The sequence below is a fragment of the Schistocerca serialis genome, chromosome 2 (genome assembly GCF_023864345.2).
Source record: "Schistocerca serialis cubense isolate TAMUIC-IGC-003099 chromosome 2, iqSchSeri2.2, whole genome shotgun sequence".
Lineage (NCBI taxonomy): Eukaryota > Metazoa > Arthropoda > Insecta > Orthoptera > Acrididae > Schistocerca > Schistocerca serialis.
This window is the reverse complement of record NC_064639.1, coordinates 439,665,888-439,688,216: the sequence shown is the minus strand read 5'-3', so window position 1 is coordinate 439,688,216 and position 22,329 is coordinate 439,665,888. Positions and strand designations below refer to the sequence as shown.

The 22,329-nt window shown below is 42.2% G+C and overlaps 1 protein-coding gene across 1 annotated transcript in view; it reads right to left on the bottom strand.

Annotated features, from left to right (window-relative positions):
* Positions 1–22,329, bottom strand: part of LOC126456044 (tolloid-like protein 1) — a 1,300,043-nt gene that overhangs the window by 53,478 nt on the left and 1,224,236 nt on the right. Inside the window, exons 14-15 of the mRNA XM_050091798.1 lie at positions 16,280–16,412; positions 5,177–5,358 (exon numbers count right to left, since the gene is read on the bottom strand). Of these exons, the coding sequence (XP_049947755.1) occupies positions 5,177–5,358; positions 16,280–16,412 (315 nt within the window). The remainder of the gene's footprint in view (positions 1–5,176; positions 5,359–16,279; positions 16,413–22,329) is intronic.

Sequence of the window (22,329 nt, the reverse complement as noted above, 5' to 3'; positions counted from 1 at the left end):
TTATCTTCATCTTGTAACTTATTTTTAAAATACTGCCCATTTCGTTTATCTGATCTTACAAATCCTTTGCTGTCTGCCAGAATTACAATGTCATCGGGAAGCTTTCAGCCTTTCATTTCTCATACTGAAGTTGAGGACTAATTCTCTTCCCAGACTTCTCATTAGTTTCCTTTACTACCTACTCTAAATGCAGACTGAATAACACCTGGGTAGATTATCACTCTTACAACTGCAGTCTGATTTCTGTACTAGCTGCCGACAAAATTGCATTCCTTGTGTTTTTGTATATCTTCCAGGATCGCACTTTTGCCATAAAATTGACTGAGGAAAAAAGTTGGACACAGTGATTTGACCTAAAAGGGAACAACGTTGAAAGACAAGTATATTTTTACAGTAAATATTTCATTACTAGACCGAGAGAGATTCACATCACCCCATAAGTGAAAGCCAAGAAGGCCAAGGCCGATTCGTTCCACATTTCTCTCCAGTTGAAGCTGTGGTCCGCCCGTTATCACAGGTGTCTATGAGATGTTACACTGTAGTCTCTCTTGGACGACAGGTCATTGGGCAACATCAACCTTTAATAATGCGTTCTATGCAATGGTAATGAATCTATACATCAGATCCGAGGAGCTGGACTAAAGTCTTCATTGGGCCTCCCAGTTGTAGGCTCACCGTGCTATCCCTAAATTAATTAAAGGCATTACCAAGATACTAAATTCAACAAGTCTATGCCTGATTTCGTGTTCCATTCAAATGGGCTAGCCATCCTTCTCCAATGGCCCCTGCATCGATTTGAAGTTAAAACCCTTACCTTTGTCCATTTTTGTGTCGAGCTCAGGGACTGCCAAATTCTTGTACGTCACCATATTTATTCTTCTAGCAAGTGCAACACCATATCCGCTATAGATAAACACCTGTCCAAAGGAAATCTGTAGGAAGGAGGTATCAGAGAGTATCAGTATATAAATCATGAGAGACGAAATGTTGGGGCACATGGGAGGGAACTGACAGTGGCTGAGAGAGCAGCGTGCTGACCGTGTGCCTTTCCATATCCGCATCCTGTAGGCTGGGGGTGACACGGCGGTCGTCGGTACCATTGGGCCTTGAAGGCCTGTTTGGCAGGAGTTCGTTTTATTTAAGGAATCACCGAAAGCGATTTAGGAATGCAACGAAGAATTTTAATTGGCGTGCAGGATTTGAACCTTGCTGCAGCCGTATATTAGCGCAGTGGTTAATAACCACTAATCAACAGGAAGAAAATGAGGTTTCATTCCGTGAGTTCTTTATCAGGCAATCGAGAGAGTTGACAAGAAAGCCATGTTCATATCGTTTTCACCCTACAACCTTATGCTACTTCCCTATATATTTTCCTGACATATAAAACAATTTATGGCGACGGTGGGCAACCTTTTGCATACCATTGATAAAGAACTTCTGCTCCAGCTGTCTTAATTATCGTCTCACTTTCTCCTCATAGTCTGCAAACCGCTGTGAAGATAGCCCATTATTAGTTGTGGAAGAGCCATATGAGGACTGTGCGGTGGATACTCAAAAATCAAATTTGTCAATAGTTGTATAATTTTCGTTGAAGTGGGTGGAGCATCTTTGTCGTTCAGTAAATCCAGGTTGCAATTCAGTTTACCACATCGTGTGTTTAGAATTCCTCTTCACAGTTTTTTCAACGTTCGGTGTATATGTTTGTCGTGGCTCGTGTCGTGAACTGACCATTATAAGATTTTTGCTGACCCAAAAGACTGACTGTAACGTTCTTAGAATGAAAATCAGGTGACTGGTGGGGGAATCTTTCTATCATCATCAGTAATATAGTGATGAACAAAGCGACCAACTTCGACTAAGTACAGGAACAAGAGCATGACAATTGCAACATTTTGTGGTTCTTACGGTTGACAGGAAGAAATTTGTGTAACCAAGAAGCATAGAAATTTCGATAATCCGAACTAGGTTTGTCATGAAAAACAATTCATGAAACATAAAAAGCGGTTCGATGATTTAATGTTTATGAATCATTGATATTCTTTAAGTGTCCCTTCCACTTTTTGCACATTTTATCGGTTACTACATACTCAGATCACAATATAGTAGTGAAGAAGAGTATGCTGAAGTTTAAGACTTGAGACAGGAAGACTCAATATGCAAAGAAGTGGGATACGAAAGTGCTAAGGAATGACGAGATACGCTTGAAGTTCTCTCACAGAAGTTGGAAAGAAAAACATAGGTACAAAAAAGCTGACTGCGAAGAAACCATGGGTAACAGAAGAAATACTTCAGTTGATCGATGAAATGAGGAAGTAAAAAAGTGTTCTGGGAAACTCATGAATATAGAAATACAAGTCGCCGAGGAATGAAATAAATAGGAAGTGCAGGGAAGCTAAGACGAAATGGCTGCAAGAAAAATGATAAGAAATAAAAAAAGAAATTATTGTCGGAAGAACAGATTCAGCATACAGAAAATCAAAACAGTCTTCGGCGACATTAAAAGCAAGGGTGGTAACATTCAGAGTGCAACGGGAATTAAATGCAGAGGAGAGAGCGGATGGGTCCAGAGAATACATTGAAACCCTCTACGAGAGGAAGGTTTGTCTGATGTGATAAAAGAAGAAACAGGAGTCGGTTTAGAAGAGATAGGGGATCCAGTATTAGAATCAGAATTCAAAAGAACTTTGGAGGACTTAAAATCAAGTTAGGCAGAAGAAATAGATAATATTCCATCAGAATTTCTAAAATCACTGGCGAAGTGGCAACAAAACGGCTATTCACGTTGGTGTATGAGTCTGGCGACTTTCGGAAAAATATCCATACAATTCCTAAGACTGCAAGAGCTGACAAGTGCGAGAACTGTCGCACAATCAGCTTAACACCTCATGCGTCCAAGTTGCTGACAAGAGTAATATATACGAATGGAAAAGAAAATTGATGATGTGCTAGATGACGATCAGTTTGGCTTTAGGAAAGGTAAAGGCACGAGAGAGGCATTCTGACGTTGCGGTTGATAATGAAAGCAAGACTAAAAAAAATCAAGACATGTTCATAAGATTTGTCGACCTGGAGAAAGCGTTCGACAAAGTAAAATGGTGCAAGAAGTTCGAAATTCGAGTGCATGACCAAGAACGAAGTGTTCCGATTAAAAAGGCTGTAAGACAGGGGTGTAGTCTTTCGCCCCCTATTGTTCAACCTGTACATCGAAGAAGCAATGACGGAAATAAAAGAAAGGTTCAGGAGTGGAATTAAAATTCATTGTGAAAGTACCTGTGACATTGCTATCCTGAGTGAAAGTGAAGAAGAATTACATGATCTGCTAAATGGAACGATGAACAGTCTGATGCAGAATTTGGACTGAGAGTAAATCAAAGAAATACAAAAGTAATGAGAAACTTAACATCAGGATTGATGGTCACAAAATAGATGAAGTTAAGGAATTCTACTACCTAGGCAGTAAAATAACCAAAAGCAGACTAGCAATAGCAAAAAGGGCATTTCTGGCCAAGAGAAATCTGCTAGTATCAAACATAGGCCATAATTTGAGAAAGAAATGTTTGAGAATGTACGTCTGGAGTACAGCACTGTATGATAGTGAAACCACAACTGCGAGAAAACCGGAACTAAAGAGTATCGAAACATTTGAGATGTGGCGCTACAGACGAATGTTGAAAATTAGGTGTACTGATAAGGTCAAGAAAAGGAGGTTCAGAACAGAATCGGAGAGGGAAGGAATATGTGCAAAACACTGATAAAGAGAAGGGACACGATGACAGGACATGTATTACGACATAAGGGAATCACTTCCAAGGTACTAGAGGGAGCTGTAGAGGACAAAAACTGTAGAGGAAGACAGATATTGCAATACATCCAGCAAGTAATTGAGGACGCAGGTTGCAAATGCTACTCTGATATGAAGAGGTTGGCACAGAAGAGGAATTCGTGGCGGGCCGCATCCAACAAGTCAGAAGACTGATGACAAAAAGAAAAAAACTACAGACTCTTCTGGTACTCTTTTCCTGATCGTATCCACTGTTTTCTTCGCCATGCGTATTACCTTACCAGTCCCGAAACAGACGGAACCATTGCATAAAGTGGCGGCGGCATCTTGAAGCAACTTTTCAACAAGTTCCATGATGGCGCGTAAGAGACATGTTGAAACGCTGCTCGCAAGGCGATGCTGCCATCTGAGAAGGCCTCATCAGTGAAATTCTTCGGGAAAGCTTGCATTCTGATTATTTTCTCACAGAACCTCCACTCCTAATATTCTGTCTACAAATTGTCAAAATATAACATCGTATCTTTGGTTTCTGTTCTCCTCACAGAATACGAAACATTGTTCCTGCAGTTCACAGACTTCCCGTAACTAACTGTGTCTAAGTATGTTTTTTCTCAGGCAGTCGTCAATTACTTTCCTTATGACAGTCGTAGTAGATGGACCTGTTCGTATGTGGTGAACCGAAACTCCGCCGACAAAATATCGGAAGTTGTTCAGGAATGTTTTCTTAGCATTTTGGTATAATTTGTGAATTAATCACTTTGTTGCCCCAGTTACCTTTGTTTCTGTGAAAATACATTCAAAAGCCTGCAATATACGAGTACACGCACCAGAAAGACGAAACAAAGGCAGAGTAATGCATAAGCTCTCAGACAAATGGAAAGTGTTTGTAGTGCTGCCCTCGCTGAGGGATAAGCTCAGCATAGAGTCCTTTTGCCGCTCTTCCATTGCATTCACTGAATTCGTATTTGCCAAATATTCGTCAATATACGTTTCCATATTACTCTGTGTCGGTGGTGATGTGCAACTATTTCTGCCAGTAAAACAAATGCGAGACAGAACAGATCAGTCCCAAATACAAGTTGGAGGGCAAAGAATAAAGTGGGCAATGCTGTTGTGAACAGCAAGTACCGTGAGGGAATGGAACAAGTTTCTTTCCAAAGAAGACAGCGCATACTGCCGACATGTGTACAGTTTGGCTGACATTTTTAGTACAGTACAGATACAAAGATAAATAACAGTAAGAAATCAAACTGCAGTTACTCTGTACCGAGACACTAAATTCCCCTGAAGGAAACCTGCAGATTCCATTCTCATTCTCGAATGTGAGTAGGACCTGATGTTCCAAACGAAACGCACGCCCAGTGGGTCGGGGGAGAATAGGCGGGCAGTACTCACAGCCAGCCTCGTCGGAGCGGTCGTTGGCGCCGCAGTTGGGTTCGCGGTTGCAGCGCAGGCGGCTGGCGATGCAGAAGTTGGAGGCGGCGCACGAGAACTGGTCGCAGGCGCCGCTGTCCAGCACCTCCGTCCACACCGCCCGGAAGCCCTCGGCGCCCACAGCCTTGTCGGCGGAGATGAAGCTGCAACAAGGCCACACCTCCCCGTCACTACCAACCAAATGCAATTAATCAATAATCCTTTCAAACACACAGCTGTTGATACTGTTCGTGAAGCTTGCAAAAATATGAAGAAATCGTCAGGAGTTGGTGAAATTCAGTCCATACATAGCTACGGTGGCCATCAGCCGTATCTTCGGAAGCATAAAATTTATGAAATTGATAATACGAGAATAGAGTAATTAACTCAGACGAATATTTAACGCTAATGAAGATACAATAATTGTCGATACAGAAAACTGCGCCCAGTCACCTTTGAAATATTTGTTTATACCCTTAAATTAGTTTTCGTGCTTTCTCTGGCTCATCTTCAGGTGAAGCAAACAGAAGATGCATCTTTATTTTGGTAGCGTCTTGCTGGGCACTGGCTTGCGGCAATATGGTTACCAATTGTACTTCCAAAGAGAAGACGGCAAGTGGCGTAACTCGATTTCCCAAAAACTTTGCTCAGTGGAATAGGGGTCCAAATAAGCGAACCCGTGTCTCGGCTTACCCGCAGAAGCTCGAGCGTTTCTGAGAATACGATGGTCTAAGTTTTCTAGGTAATTTATGTACTTTTTAGCCAGACAATCTAACCGCAGCAGCAGCAGCACAGTGGCTACCGCCACGGCTTCACTTTGACGCCCGTGTTCGAGACCCAATTATTATTTCTGCTTTTGTTTTTCATTTACCTACCTATGTCCGTAGAAGACTACTGCACGAATGTTTTCCAGTGTATATTGAAATACAGTTGCCCTTATTCGTCTACCAATTGTATGTCTGCTTAATAAAAGATTTTTTTTAAAAAAAGAGAAAAGAAAAAAAAGCAAGAAATGAATGGAAAATAATTTGAAATCGTTTTCGGTGCAATCCCTGTAGTGCATCTTGATCCATAATCAACTACAAGCGTTAGTTTTCGGAAAGATGATCCGTGATGAAATATAACAATATGATTCGTTATGAAATATAAGAATATGTTTCGTTACGAAATATAAAATTATGAGAATTTAAAAAGATTGTAACCACTGAATATATCACACACATTTATTATATAATAAATGTATGACACTTATTATGAGACCCAGTTGTAATTTTATACTTTAAATAATGCACGTGTCCCGTAACGTAATATGAAACATTCGTGTAGTAATCTTCTAAGGCCATGAGAAGATAAATGAAAAAATAAAATAAACGAGAAAATATCGGGTTTCGAACACAGGACCCAAAAGTGAAAGGCCGCGACGCTAGCCACTATGTCGCCACTTGGGCTGAGCTTGTCACGTCCTAAAATGCATCTAAACTACGTGGAAAACTTTGACGGTCGTTTTCTCAGAAACGGTCAAGTATCTACGGATAAGCCAAGACACGTGTACGCTTAATGTGGTTCCTCTTCCACTGAAAAAAGTGCCTGGGAAATCGGGGTGTGATACTTTCCGTGTTCTCCTCGTTAGTATGCAGCTGGAAGATTCTTTTGACCACAGATTAATTACTTTGATTAAAGATGTAAACACTAATTAAAAATTTGCAAATTTGTTGCAAGGTCTTATGGGACCAGACTGCTGAGGTCATCGGTCCCTAAGCCTACACACTACTTAAGCTAACTTAAACTGACTTACGCTATGGACAACATATACACCCATGCCCGAGGGAGGAATCGAACCTCCGACGTGGGGAGCCGCACGGACCGTGACAAAGCGCCTCAGACCGCGCAAATAATGATTACCGCTATAAATCCGTCAGCATCCTGCATATGGTGTATAGTAGTTGTATAGCACATGCTCGGTTCTCGTGGATTTCTGGTGATAGTGGTTAAGCACAAGATAAACAAAAAAAGCAAATGAAGAGTGTATATGCCCGGTTACCTTACTGACGTCTACATCCCTACATCCGAGTTCGCCGACATCACAGCATTACTCGCATCTAAAGCAACAAAAAATGACAGTATCGGCATAAAACGTGGTTTATACAGTAAAAATACGATTTATGCTCCAAAATTAAACGGAAATTAATCATAAAAATGTGAGGCCAACCACATAGTGAAATTCGCCGACACGGAAGTTCTTGCTGCAGAGAAGAGCTATTGGAGCCGTTTGTTCAGGGAATGTATAAAAATACACAAATATGAATATAGCTCCAACAGGAAAGAAGAAAGACTTAAGGTGAACGGATCCTGGAGTCCCGTGTTGCAGAGAACGATCGTTACATGTAGCAGCGGTAATGGTCACGGAAAAGCTCTTTGACGTTGGCGCGCCAGGTACATATGATCTGTGGCCTCGAGCTCGATCCCAGTCTACCATCGGTAATGGAGGTTGAAACTTTTACAATGCCAGCCTCTTGTGCTGGCGAAACGTCAGAAAAATTATCAAACAAACGTTGGCCGAAGAGCCCGGGACAGAAGCCAACTGGCAATTTGCTAATAACTGAAAGTATGGAAACCGGAAGAAATAATTTACCCCTTTCTGATGGTGACATTTTTGAAAACGACTTAATGGAGACCACTCTCGTGTACTTATCTGGAGTAGATACTATTGCATACAAGGCATTGATTGCCTCTTTTGCTGTAGGTCAGTTTCCGCTGTTCTGCTTACCTGCGTGACATCAGTGAGCCTGTAACAATTAATTCAGTTTTTTTTAATCAGAAAAGCTTATTAAATTGTTACCTGCCTGCTTACTGTGATAAAACCACTTTCACCTGAAAATAACTTTGCCCCACTGAAGTTCGCCGGTAACTCTGCAAAGCTCCTTTGACATAGCTCGCTCTCCCGCTTTTGTAATCTCTCGTAAGCCGCTTGCCATCCCTGGGGGTTCTAATTCCTTGAGTTATGTGGAAATGCTTTTCTACACCCTCTTCATCACTGAGGAGCTCTCGCAGTTTACGTCTCACTCAGAAGTAACAATCAAACTTATTTGTGGATTACGCGGTCGTTGAGAATAGTACTTCTGTATTTCTAAACAAAAAAATTAGTCTTAATGCAGTCATGACACAGTCAGTTTGGAGTAGACTGATGTAACTTAAAGATGAAACCTTTTTCAATTTCATTGTTAATCTCACAGACACACATTCTGATTACTGCTTTCTGCAAATAATAACCAGTTACAGATCACTACAGTCCATTTTACTTCTCACTTTTGGATTTGAAGATGGCAAGTATTTATCGGAACTGGTAACTATATTATGAATTTTTGCGATCAAGACGAGCAAAAAGGTTTACAATGTCTTCTTACTACCGTATTGTAACTTCTGTCTACCGTGACATAAAACCCTGTTTTTAAATAAGGCAATATAAATTTCAATCATGATATCACTAGGTAAGAAGATGAAAAATAAAATATTGCTACAAAATGAGTTGCCACAAATGTGGGAATTGATGATATTTTTGTTCGTTGCAATTTGTTTCTTTCGTGTAAGTATTAAGAGTGGATTCTTTGTACTGAGAAACATGTTTCAACACCATTAAATAGCTAAATTTGTGTTTTTAGGCTGGCCCTGTTTATGTAATATGATCTTAATAATCGTGCCCGTAATGTAAATTGTAATTTGTATGATTAGGGGGAAACACCTAAATCTGAAGCTTTACTTTACATACTGAATCCTTCGAAGTATCACCAAACTGTTTTGCGTTAAACGTATTTTTTATTGAAGCACGTCCTGTATTAAAACAATCTTACCTCTTACTGTTAGCAGATGTATCATACAAACGGTTACTTAAGTGAAATTGGAAAACCACAAGAAAACCAAAATTTAGATGCAGAACGCTTAAATCTTTTCAAACAGTGTTAGAAGTACTTAGTACCATTTCATAATAACAACTCTGTTGACAAAAAAAAAGTAACGCACATTGTGTGGGGCTACTGACACCTGTACTTATAATTAGTTGTCGAAAACCTTGTTTAGATTTATTCGAAATTTCTGGAAATGAAATAGTTTACGTGATTCTCCATATGCACTTTGACACTTGCTAAGTGGTCCAGTAGATAGGATTTTAATTTGTTTTAAAATTATTTTTTTATCTGTTGTACCTTCCAGGCTGCCGTGTAAAATAGTAAGAAAATACATACTCTCACCGTTCTGCCCCGTTTTAACGCTGCATAGTGGATGTCGTGTACCCAGTGCAATAAATACGTTCTTCCTCAATGAACAGCTGTCCTTCAAGATCAGGTTCTAAGAGATAAACGAGAGTAAATTGGCAATTTAAGTTCACTTTACAACATTAATCAGGACTTTTTAATCAGATAATCTTGTCTGACTGTCCGTTTAACTGAAAGGGAGTTAAATCCAGCACGAAAAGCCACCCAGAGCAACATTTGCGTTGGCCACAGAGCAATGCGGGGAAGTGGTTACGGCACGACTTGGGTTTGGGAAGCGCAGGCCCTAAGTGATCTATGGACTGCCTTGTTCCGATTTTGCTTTTTTCGTGAAATCACGCACGATGCGAATCGTGAAATGGTTTCCAAACAAGGCTACGATAGATTTTCGTTCCAGTTCTTGTCGAATATTTTCCGCTTTTGAGGTGATACATACTAATTTCCTAAAGAGTCACATTATGCATATAGGCCTATCGTAGTTCCTCCGTCTTAATATAGAGAAACGTGACCAACGGCCGCGGTGAATAAAGGCGAATCTTCGAACCTTCAGCATGTGGGCTAGTAAAATCAGTACAACCGCTGGCTGGACAGGGGTCTCCGCTATGTTATGTTACGACTGGGCGCGATCCAACTGTCGGGATGGTTGGTTGGTGGAGGGGGGGGGGAGGGAGGGGATGGACGTTCATATTTTATATCAGTTTCCAAATTTATCATCTAGCTTCCTTGCGGAGAATGATTTGGCAAATAAACTATGAATTTTGAGCCGGCCGGTGTGGCCGAGCGGTTCTAAGCGCTTCAGTCAGGAACCGCGTGACTGCTACGGTCGCAGGTTCGAATCCTGTCTCGAGCATGGATGTGTGTGATGTCCTTAGGTTAGTTAGGTTTAAGTAGTTCTAAGTTCTAGGGGACTGATGACCTTAGATACTAAGTCCCATAGTGCTCACAGCCATTTTTTATGATTTTTGAGACTAGTAAGAGATTCTAGAAATTAAAAGCTATATTAACGCAGGATTCTTCTTAGCTGTTTGCGTGATGACTACCTCCACGGATGAGCTTGCTATCAGACCAACTGGAGAAAACATTTCAGCAAAGAAAAGGCACAAATTGAGAGATTGACCGTATCTGCTGTCAACAAAATGCCGACTCGGTTCGTGAGTCCACAGGTTGAACCAGAAAACTACATGAAGTTGAGTAAAGCAATTCAGGAAAAAAAAAGTTCGCCACTAAAAAGTAACTAACTTTCCGAATGTAGGCGAAAAGGAATAAGATATCCTTAACTTACATGTTCACACTGCCATAGTCAGCGACCTGTGTTGACAGTTGTGGTGCTAATCCAGTACTGAAAATGACGAGTGTACACTTCGATTGTCCACGCGTAAATTACGACGCTGTCAAAGTTGGGGGTTTTATTACCAGTACGAGATGCATTCAAGTTCTAAGGCCTCCGATTTTTTTTTAATTAACTACTCACCCGAAATCGCTGAAACTGGCGTTACTTCTCGACGTAATCGCCCTGCAGACGTACACATTTTTCACAACGCTGACGCCATGATTCCATGGCAGCGGCGAAGGCTTCTTTAGGAGTCTGTTTTGACCACTGGAAAATCGCTGAGGCAATAGCAGCACGGCTGGTGAATGTGCGGCCACGGAGAGTGTCTTTCATTGTTGGAAAAAGCCAAAAGTCACTAGGAGCCAGGTCAGGTGAGTAGGGAGCACGAGGAATCACTTCAAAGTTGTTATCACGAAGAAACTGTTGCGTAAGTTAGCTCGATGTGCGGGTGCGTTGTCTTGGTGAAACAGCACACGCACAGCCCTTCCTGGACGTTTTTGTTGCAGGGCAGGAAGGAATTTGTTCTTCAAAACATTTTCGTAGGATGCACCTGTTACCGTAGTGCCCTTTGGAACGCAATGGGTAAGGATTACGCCCTCGCGGTCCCAGAACATGGACACCACCATTTTTTCAGCACTGGCGGTTACCCGAAATATTTTTGGTGGCGGTGAATCTGTGTGCTTCCATTGAGCTGACTGGCGCTTTGTTTCTGGATTGAAAAATGGCATCCACGTCTCATCCATTGTCACAACCGACGAAAAGAAAGTCCCATTCATGTTGTCGTTGCACGTCAACATTACTTGGCAACATTCCACAAGGACAGCCATGTGGTCGCCCGTCAGCATTCATGGCACCCACCTGGATGACACTTTTCGCATTTTCAGGTCGTCATGCAGGATTGTGTGCACAGAACCCACAGAAATGCCAACTCTGGAGGCGATCTGTTCAACAGTCATTCGGCAATCCCCAAAACAATTCTCTCCACTTTTTCGATCATGTCGTCAGACCGGCTTGTGCGAGCCCGAGGTTGTTTCGGTTTGTTGTCACACGATGTTCTGCCTTCATTAAACTGTCACACCCATGAACGCACTTTTGATACATCCATAACTCCATCACGACATGTCTCCTTCAACTGTTGATGAATTTCAATTGGTTTCACACCACGCAAATTCAGAAAACGAATGATTGCACACTGTTCAAGTAAGGAAAACGTCGCCATTTTAAGTATTTAAAACAGTTCTCATTCTCGCCACTGGCGGTAAAATTCCATCTGCCGTACGGTGCTGCCATCTCTGGGACGTATTGACAATGAACGCGGCCTCATTTTAAAACAATGCGCATGTTTCTATCTCTTTCCAGTCCAGAGAAAAAAAAATCGGAGGCCTTAGAACTTGAATGCACCTCGTACTTTAATTGCAGAGCACATGTACTTCTTGCTGAAATTTTCGGACGAATGGTTTTCAGATACCGCATTTCTTTAAATAGCAATGTGTTTTTTTTGTAGTGTTCAAATATTGTTTTCCTTGCCCAAAAGCGTGTAGTACGAATTATTTTTGGTGTACATCGAAAAATGTCTTTTAGAAGTGTGTGTTCAAAGAACTGGGTATACTACTAACTGCGCTTTTCAGTGGGGATATACTTACTACTGTCATACGGATCGCACACTGTATCTAGTGAAATCCAGCCTAATCTTAATGTGCGTGTTTCTCGGAAAGTGTAATGTATCATGTCGTGCGTCTCAAAAGAAACGTCTAGAATGTTTCTCATCTGTCACCATAAGAGATAAAGCATTCCTCAGGGTTGGTTTAGGGCACTATAATGCTTTAGGCATAGTCCTATTGGAAATTATATGCCCTTACCTTACTCCGATCTTTGAAATGACTTACCTAGTCTCTTATAAGCGGACCTGCTATCAATGTGGACCCCAAACCTTGATGCCACATAGAATTTTTTTACATGTACAAATCGTTGCCAAAGATAAAAAAGCGGGAAGTAACGGAAAAAATTAGTGTCGACTAGCATTGAACTATGAACCTATGGACAAGCAAGAAACTTCGCGATGCTTACCACATTAGACTAAAGTGCTGCCACATACAGTCAGTCATTGGGGTTTAGCCCGTACGATTTTTATCTGATCCGGACCTACGCCGTCGTCAGTTCGCCAACTCAGTCGAGCTGTTGGATGCTATCCAGAACTGGGAGCATCGCACTCCACTAAAAGTAGTTCCAAGTGGCCTCAGAAAACTCCCTTATAGCTTAAGAAGTCAGTCCTGGTCGCGCCCATCAACACGTCCTCTGCGTTATTGTAGGGTCGCTTTCCAGTATCTGGTGGCAGGAAGGGCTTTCTCCCGTCTAGGAAGTAGGTTGTGGTTGGGTATTACTGTGCAAGCTTAAGGGCTGGTGAGCTATACATGAAGGCAAGTTATTTTCCAGCACCTTTAAGTCCTGTCAGGACGAAACACAGTGCAGAATAATGCTGCTAATAGGAACAGGAAAGAGTCAGTTGGAATGCCTGCATTTGGCTCCTGAAGCTGATTAGTAGAAAGGCTGGTATATCTAAAATTTTGTGGATCAGTTTGCAGTCGGTGACACTCCACTCGGATGTAGGAGATACGTAACAAGGAATACTTCAGTACGCTGTGTCTTACAATTTACTGAACAGTCGAACCTGTTAAAGGAGATGCTTCACATGTCGTGCTAACATTTAGAACCAAAAACAATAGAAACTTAATATTTTCTTTCTTTCCACACAGTTTTATAGTTAGCACATTTTTATTCAAAATAAAACAAAACAATACGTCTGGGTCTTTCTGCTGTCAGTAATAGGTTTTAAAGATCTTAAGAGTTACAACGAAACTGAATTGTTTCTTCTTTTAATACGAAGATGGTTTGATAAGTCTGGTAAATTTCCGTAAAAGAATGGAACATTTTTGGTAAGCAAGTTTGGTTATTCCAAGGATCGTACGTTCAAATTCAACAAAGTACAGCATACTGTTCACTGTTGACGTTCGTCTGAAAGTGTCGACTGCGACTGAAACTGGAGAAAAGCGAGTTTCGTTAGGTTACGAAATATTTGCATTCGAAGAAAGGATTGGACTGTCACTCAAATCAAAACAGAAATGGATGAAATTCACACAGGCTCTGTACCATCATTACTTTTGTATTAATGAATTTAAGCGTGGTGGGACAAGCGCCGAAGGCGAAGCGCTTTCCGGCGGTCCAATTAAGATCACTGAAAAGGAAACCATTGGTAAAATCCGTGATATAGTAATGCAAGACCGCCGAATAAAAATTAGTGAGACTTCCGTTGCCTGACAAAAGACCAATATTGGCAGACAAAAAAAGTGCTCCTTCACCAGTATAATACACCCATACATCAGCGATAACAATGATGATGAAATTTCAAGAACTGGGCTTTGAACTGGTTCCTCATCCACCCTACTCACCAGACTTAGCCCAAGTGACTTCTTTCTGTAGTCCAACTTGAAACTTTGTCTTGCTGGAAGAAATTTTTATTAAATGAGAAAGTGATAGTTGTAGTCAACCAGTACTTTGCAGAGTTTCGCAGATCCTATTTTTCCGACGAGATGAGAAAGCTAGGGGATCGCTGGACCAAGTGTATATCCCGTAAAGGAGACTGTGTCGAAAATTAAGGTTAGTTGTTTATAAAACAAACATTTTTCTTGCTTTTTACCTTACTTATGAAATAACCCTCGCACCTAACACTGAAGTAAGATTCTAAAATTTATTTCCATCGCAGAGGAATGTCTGTGTAGTACTTATTTCAAACGAATAAACAACCCATTTCCATGATCACTAGATTTAGATTTATTCTTAAAGAGCTTACAAAGAGCCCAAGGATGTATAGGTGATGTCTAAGGGAGAATAGAAGGGGAGGGGGGGGGGGGGAGACGCTAAACCGGCGCTTTCTGTCACTGCAGCAAAGTTTGAAAAGAGTTAGAAGTGCCTTCCCTTGCACGGACATGAAATCTGGCTCAGTCATTTTCCGGTTCTCTGGGCGAGTGGTACTACTTAGCGAGCGAGCAAGTGCATGGTAGTCAGAGGCCTCATAGCAGTTCGCGGAGCCAGAAGATAGTGGGAGGAGATGTCTGATAAAAACGATCGACATGCTGAGGTTTAATTGAAGCAGATAAGTTACATTTGTTTTCGTGGAATCCAGAAGTGTGGTCTTCTTGTGTGACGCTTTTCATTGCTCAGTTTGAACTAATACCCTGTTTTTACTTTTGGTGGAGATCGTAGGCAGATATTTGTGGGAACCAGCTGGAGGCAGAGTATGAAGTTAGCGGTGTACATATCCAGGATCACAAAACCTTTCAGAAAGTAGTTAGATTGCTACAGGGTATCTGTTAGTGTCATACCAGTAGTGACAGTTTTAACTCTGTCTCTCGAATCAAAGGGACGCTGAAAACCGCTATTCGAATTATTTTAATAGTATAGTAATGGTAAGAATTAATCTGGGCCTACCATAGCGTTACCGACCACATATGCGGAGCAGCAGGTCGCGCAATTTGTCTGGCGTACAACACACCTCTGAGAATTTGTAATTTCTGCGAGTGGGACTCCACGAAAGATGCGGGTACCAGGTAAAAGAAACGTTTCCACACACTGCGAAAACTCCTCACAGCTCATGGGTAGTCATACTGAGAAGGTGAACAAAGCCAATAAGTAACCTACGCAGGATGATTAAAAAAAAATGGTTCAAATGGCTCCGAGCACTATGGGACTTAACTGCTGAGGTCAACAGTCCCCTAGTACTTAGAACTACTTAAACCTCCTAACCTAAGGACATCACACACATCCATGCCCGAAGCGAGATTCGAACCTGCGACCGTAGAGGTCGCGCGGTTCCACACTCTAGCGCCTAGAACCGCTCGGCCACTCCGGCCTGCCAGGATGATTCGTAGTAACGTTTAAAAACATCCGAAGCGATGTAAATGATACTGAGACACATGGGGTCGCAAATGTTGGTAGATAACCCAGAAGTGGATGACTAATGTTGAACAAGTGCTTTTAGAAGATGACTTACATCGTCGAACGTGCAGCGGTTGAGCTTGTCGATTCTGCCTTCGCCGTAAGAGGCAGTGCTACACATCGCTCCGCTAGGGGACTCTGTTTTTCTTCTTGCATTATCCGATGTGATTTGGTAGTGCTCGCGGTAGTGGTAATACAAGACTACGACGAATCGGTTTACATTTACGAAAACAGGATAGCCTAACTGAACGATCTGTAGCACTGTAGCACTGCCCCCTACCGGCGAGGGAGGTATGTGATCTGGTGACGTCACATGTTCAACATTTGTCATGCACTTTCGAGGTATTTCCAGACATTTGCGGCCCATGTGTCTTATATTAAATTACTTGTCTTAGCGTCATCTATGTCGCTTCGAGGGTTTTTAAATGTTAATAAGAATGACGCTGTATATGGCAGACAGCAGAGTGGTCCAGTAAAGCGGCTGGTGCCAGGGCTGACCTGAGGCGCATGTTGTTGGAGTCGGACAGGAAGTGCCAGTGCGCCTCGTCGTGCAGCTTCTCGCCGCACAGCTCGACGGGCGGCGCGTCGGAGCGGTACCACAGGCGCACCACCGCCGCCGGGCAGCCCCGCCCTGCAACAGCACGGCGGCTCTGCAGTGTCCGCAGCAGGCGGCGGCTGCTGTAACAGCACTGTACAAAAAGTTACTCACCACAGGACACATCAAGCTAACCCAGTGCCGAAAAAAAAAAAAACGCTTTCATGGACTGTGTTGATTGGCACCAGGTTCTGATATTGGGGAGTTGTAGTGTCAGTGATTCATTTGTCACCGTCATTGGCGATCAGATGGCGTTTCCTTTTGTCTCTAAAGGCAGTAACTCTACAGAGCTTAGAGGTCAACAGTGACTGCGACGTTCATTCTAGGGCTCTACACTGCTCCATCGAAGAATACTCCTCATAGAGTACTTCATCATACTCCTGCTGAACAACTTCAGTCATTCGAACGGGGTTGCATTGTGATTCTGTGGGAAGCTGGGTGGGAACATCGATAGACTGCTGCACATGTTGGGCACAATGTGTCGTTGATACGTCGCTGCTTTCAGCAATAGTCGCTAGAACATTCCCACACCGTAGACCGCGTTCAGGACGTACCTCCGCGTAGCAAAGATGCAGGTCAAGAACGACTCCTTGTGAGAGCAGCTGTGGCAGACCGAACGTCTTCCAGGGAGCAAATCGTACCACATGTTGCACTAGCTGTGATACCAGGGATCGTTGCGAACCGTCTGTTTGCAGTTGGATTAAGATCGCGTGTGCCTCCGGTCCTGCGACGGCTGACACCACGACACTGCCAAGCATGGTTCCTCTGGTGTCGTGGAAGCGTTGACTGGAGAATGGAATGGCGCCCTGTTGTCTTCAGTGATGAGATTAGGTTCCGTCTGTATGCATGTGATAGACTTACACTTGGATGGCGCAGACCTCGTGAGGTGCCTATTCCACAGCGCATTCATCCATGGCAAACAGGTCCCATCTCAGGCTTCATGGTGTGGGGGCGATCAGCTACAGCTCGCGATCACGTTTGGTGTTCCTACTAGGTAAAGTAAGCAGTGCCCTCTACATTTCTTCGACAGGAAGGTGATGTGCTCTTTTAGCAGGACAGTGCACGGCCACATACGGCTGCTGCTAGTCAGCGCCCTCTTCGTGAAGTACAACAATTGACATGGCCAGCAAGACAGCTGATGTCGCGCCAGTTGAACACGTATGGGACTTAATGAAACGGGAACTGACTCGTTCTCCAGGACCTACAAGAACCACAGCCGGATTTCAACCAAAGGTGCAAGATGACTGGGGCAGTCCATCGCTGTTGTATGATGGTTTTGACTCGAGAATTCACGCCTGCGTTACCTCCAGAGAGGGTACATTTGTGAATCCATGTGACTATTTGAGGACCCCTAACTGTGATGCGTATTTCATTTGATCTGAATTTGATATCATATACTTCAGAAATGATGCACTAGCTGTTATCTCACTTGTCAATAAAATGATCTTGCTCTTGAGGGTGTTGCATTTTTATTTTCAAGCGAAGTAGCTGTCAAGCTTGTAGCTTAGGTAATGGCGTCAGTTTACCTATAATCCAGGACTTTCGTCATATATGCCTTAACCAGCTGAAGAAGTCATACGTTCATGATTAGATCCTGTAGAGCGACCAAACTGCAAGGATGATGAATGCTGCGCTTCACTCGCTGTTTGAAATGATCGTAGGTATTTTCGATTGGATTAAGATCGGGTGAATTAGCGGGCTATTGGAGGTGCAATAGGTTGCCTGAGCTTTCGTCAAAAAACTAGGAACATTGGCGTGCAGCCCTCTGAACACGGCTGTCATCTTTGAAGATGGGAGTGTCCATAGTATATTCATAATGAAGAAGTACAAAAAACACAACACTTGGTCACCAAGAATATTGAAATAAACGTCGTCGTTCATGTTCACGGTAACCTGGATGAGCGGGTCCTAGTCACGGTACGAAAAACATTCCAAAACAACAGAGAATAGTCCCTGGACTGAAAGGCCGGTCAAATGCATCATTCGGTCATCGGTGCACTCGACTCCTTGTTTCACGTAATAAATATGCGGAATCGCTACTCTTTGGACCACAAAACACACCTCCAGTTATCTACTACTGCCCACTTGTGTTGTTTGATCCACTGAAGACTTCAGATACATGTGCCGCTATGGACAATGGCCTTTTGCGAGACACCCATCTTCAAATGACCAATGCACGCAAATCCCTAAGCATGTTTGCTAGAAACTTGTCGTAATGGACCTGCATTCTCTGGCGCCACCAATTCATGTCAGATTTGAAACCACCTATTATTGAGAAGGCGTGACACCCGCGTACAGTCCGTGGTGGTTAGGATCTGTTTATGGACACTGTGCATACGCCGTGTTACATAGTTCGAATGGTACACCATTCCTTGTACACACACTGGACAGTCCACTTTGATACACCAACAAATCGGTTTACTTCATTCACCGTGCGGTCACGGACACGTCCAATTACAGTAGCTTCTGACTGCCACTTTGTCATGTCTCTTCCGCTGAATCATCTTACTGCGTTGATTCCATACAATCGACTGACCTATAGCTATCACTCACGTGCAGTGACTTACGGTAGAAACCGAAGGGTCACAAATGCGCCAAATAGCATTTCTACGAGGGCGGTTCAGAAAGTAACCTCCGATTGGTCACAGTGCGGGTTGTGGGGGGAGTAGCGACGCCATCTGTGCGTTCACGCACTCAACAGGTCAGTCGGCATCAAGCCGTGGTCGAGTGAACGTCGTACCTGCGCTAGTTTAGTTTTTGTGGCAGTTTGAAATGTGTGCTGCAATAGAAAACCCCGCCAAATGTGAAGTGCGTGCTGTCATAAGGTTTTTTACAGCCAAAGGATATTGTGCAGCAGCTATTCATCGTGAGCTTTGTGCCGTGTATGGACCAAGAGTTATGAGTGAAGGAGTTGTCCGTGAATGGGTACGTTTATTTAAAAGTGGACGAGAAAACGTTCATGATGAAGAGAGGAGTGGTAGACCATCATTGGTGACTGACGAACTCGTTCAGACAGTTCATGCAAAAGTTCGTGAAAATCGACGTTTCTCCATGTCGGAGTTGTCTACTGGTTTTCCACAGATTTCTAAGACTCTCTTGTACGAGATAGTGACAGCAAGATTGGGTTACCGTAAGTTCTGTGCACGATGGGTGCCCAAAATTCTTACCGACCACCACAAAACTCAAAGAATGGCCTCTGCATTAGACTTTCTGTCACGTTATGAGGACGAAGGAGAACCATTGTTAAACAGAATCGTGACCGGTGACGAAACCTGGATTAAGTACGTGAACCCTGAGACAAAAGAACAATCAAAGATGTGGGCACATTCAAATTCGCCTACCAAACCAAGAAAAGCCTCGCAAGATTTTTCTGCCAGAAAACTGATGGCAACGGTGTTTTGGGATGCCAAAGGGGTGTTGTTGGTTGAATTCATGGAACGTGGTACAACCATTAATCAAGACGTGTACTGTGAAACAATAAAAAAGTTACGACGGGCTATACAGAACAAACGCCGTGGTATGCTGACTTCCGGTATCGTTTTTTTGCACGATAACACCCGTCCTCACTCTGCTCGCAGAACAACGGCCCTTCTTGAGTCCTTCAAGTGGGACCTTATCAACCATCTACCTTACAGCTCAGACCTGGCGCCAAGTGATTATCACCTCTTCATGCATTTGAAGAAATGGCTCGGGTCACAGCGGTTTGATGACGACGAAGAGCTCAAAGATGCGGTCACAGGCTGGCTCCAGGCACAAGCGGGTGATTTTTATGCAGAAGGAATTTCAAAGCTTGTGAAGAGATACGATAAGTGCCTCAATCGCTATGGAGACTATGTAGAAAAATAGTGCAAAGATGTAGTTGTAAGATGTATATATTAAAATATTTTTATTTAACTTGGTGTATTTTTTTAAATCAACCGGAGGTTACTTTCTGAACGGCCCTCGTATATGGTCTACAACACTCAAAAGCGATCGGTGTTCTCGTTTAATAGAGTGACTAATATTTTGCCCGGTGAGCCTATTTCTGTAATGCAATTGGCGCTATTTACCCATAGGTGGTCCAGAGTGTGAGTGAGAGCTGACCAGGTAATGTCTACTCAGGACAGGAAGATACAAAGTGACGTGAATGAGGAGAACGTCTTAATAGTATAGAAGAGAGCAAGACCTACAATAACTTAGGTATGTAAGTAACTCCAGTAAACACCCGATTTGACCTCTGATTCAAAGTTGATTTTAAAAATCTTGAGTACCACGTGTATCATGCAGATCTTGAAGCCAGTCTGATAAATAAAATACCCTAGTCGTACATCAATATTGCCACCGAGATCCACACTTGCAAGGGGGACTACTTTGACTTTATCCATACTTATAGAATTCGAAGGTCAGTGGCCGGACGTCCATTTCGACAAGTATTATGATGTATCTCTGAAAAATAGTCGAAAAAAGTCGATTTTGCTGCGTTACCGGAGCGTCGTGAAGTATAAAATATTTCGAGCATTTTGAACAGAGTATGTGGTGGGGTATGTAACGGTTCAGTGAGAGCAACAGACGGCTCTATTACAATGCTCGAAACGTTTTATAGCTAACACCATTCGGAACTCTACAGAATCTATTTTTTGAGAGTTTTTGTGAAGATGAACGCATTAAGGAAATTGTTGTTGGATACTATACATATGAAGAAAATCGAAGAGGGGTAATAGGCAAGGTCCCCTTGTTAGTTAAGAACTGCCAGAGATAAGGATATGAGTTCTCGCCTTCATATTTTCATGATTATGTCGAATTTCTTTTATAAATTTGTTTTTTTTTCATTTCCCGTGTCTCCTTTCCATTTTCTTCGCTTTTACTTATATTTTTATTCTTTTTCTTTTGTAATACCGTAAACTGGAGTATTTTAAGGGGTAAACTAATAATTTTTAAGATAATGCCATAGCTTGAATTTAAGAGAAGCAACTGTGAATGAACACACTGCTAAAATGATCATCTGTCGCCAGAGCGCGACAAAATCTGATATTCCTAGGATATTAGCGCCTTGTTGAAAGAAAAATCTTACGTTAAACTGTATGATCCATACTAATAGTCATGGAAATGCACTGTGCAAGGGGAAAAAACTACAATTTAGAAAATATAGTAATGAAATTTTGTACCATGCTTTACATGAAACTGGCACATTTACTGTTAAGTTGCTTGGATTATGTATATTTAAATTTTTATTAAATTAAAAAATTTTATTTCCAAATATAGTTTCCCACTATTCAAGAGATGTCTTCAAAATTTTCTCTGTTTAGTCTCTCTGCATACAGTAAGCTTATCTCATGAGTTTTTCTGAATACGTCGAACAGGCGAATTTTAATAACATTTTAATTACGTTTCTGTCGGTATAATATTAAAAAAGTCATGCAAAATTCCAAGCGCTTTGCCCCACATATCGGATGACACTCCGAATTTCAAAATTTACTCTTGAGACAAAGTTTATCTGGTTTACAGAAATATGTCAAAATTTCATAATGCTACCCTTCATAGATTCTTAGGAAAAGGTACATAAACATTAGAAAATGTCATTTTCAGGAAATGTAATTCAAAGTTCAACCTAACGTTTTATCTTGGGTCATTTCAGAAAGTCTCAGACTTGCACTCAGGGTCCTCTTTCCCTTCAAGGCTTCTCTTCCGGTTTCTTACTTTCTACCTTCTTTCCTTTACCTGGTCTTCAAAGGACTCTTCAGCTGCAGATTTTTCCCAAGATGTCTTGAGTGAAATTTCCTATCTTAAAACGCATTCTCTCTAACACCTTCATTCTCCCTATTTTCCCATCATTAAATGCTAGAACTGCATACCAGCTACAGTTCTGACAACTGTAGCTCATGAAAATGTGACTTTATGGCATCGTTTCCATATGAATGAATTTAGAGTCTCATTTGGATTCTGAGTTTTGCCATGGACACACTGTTTTAGAAGT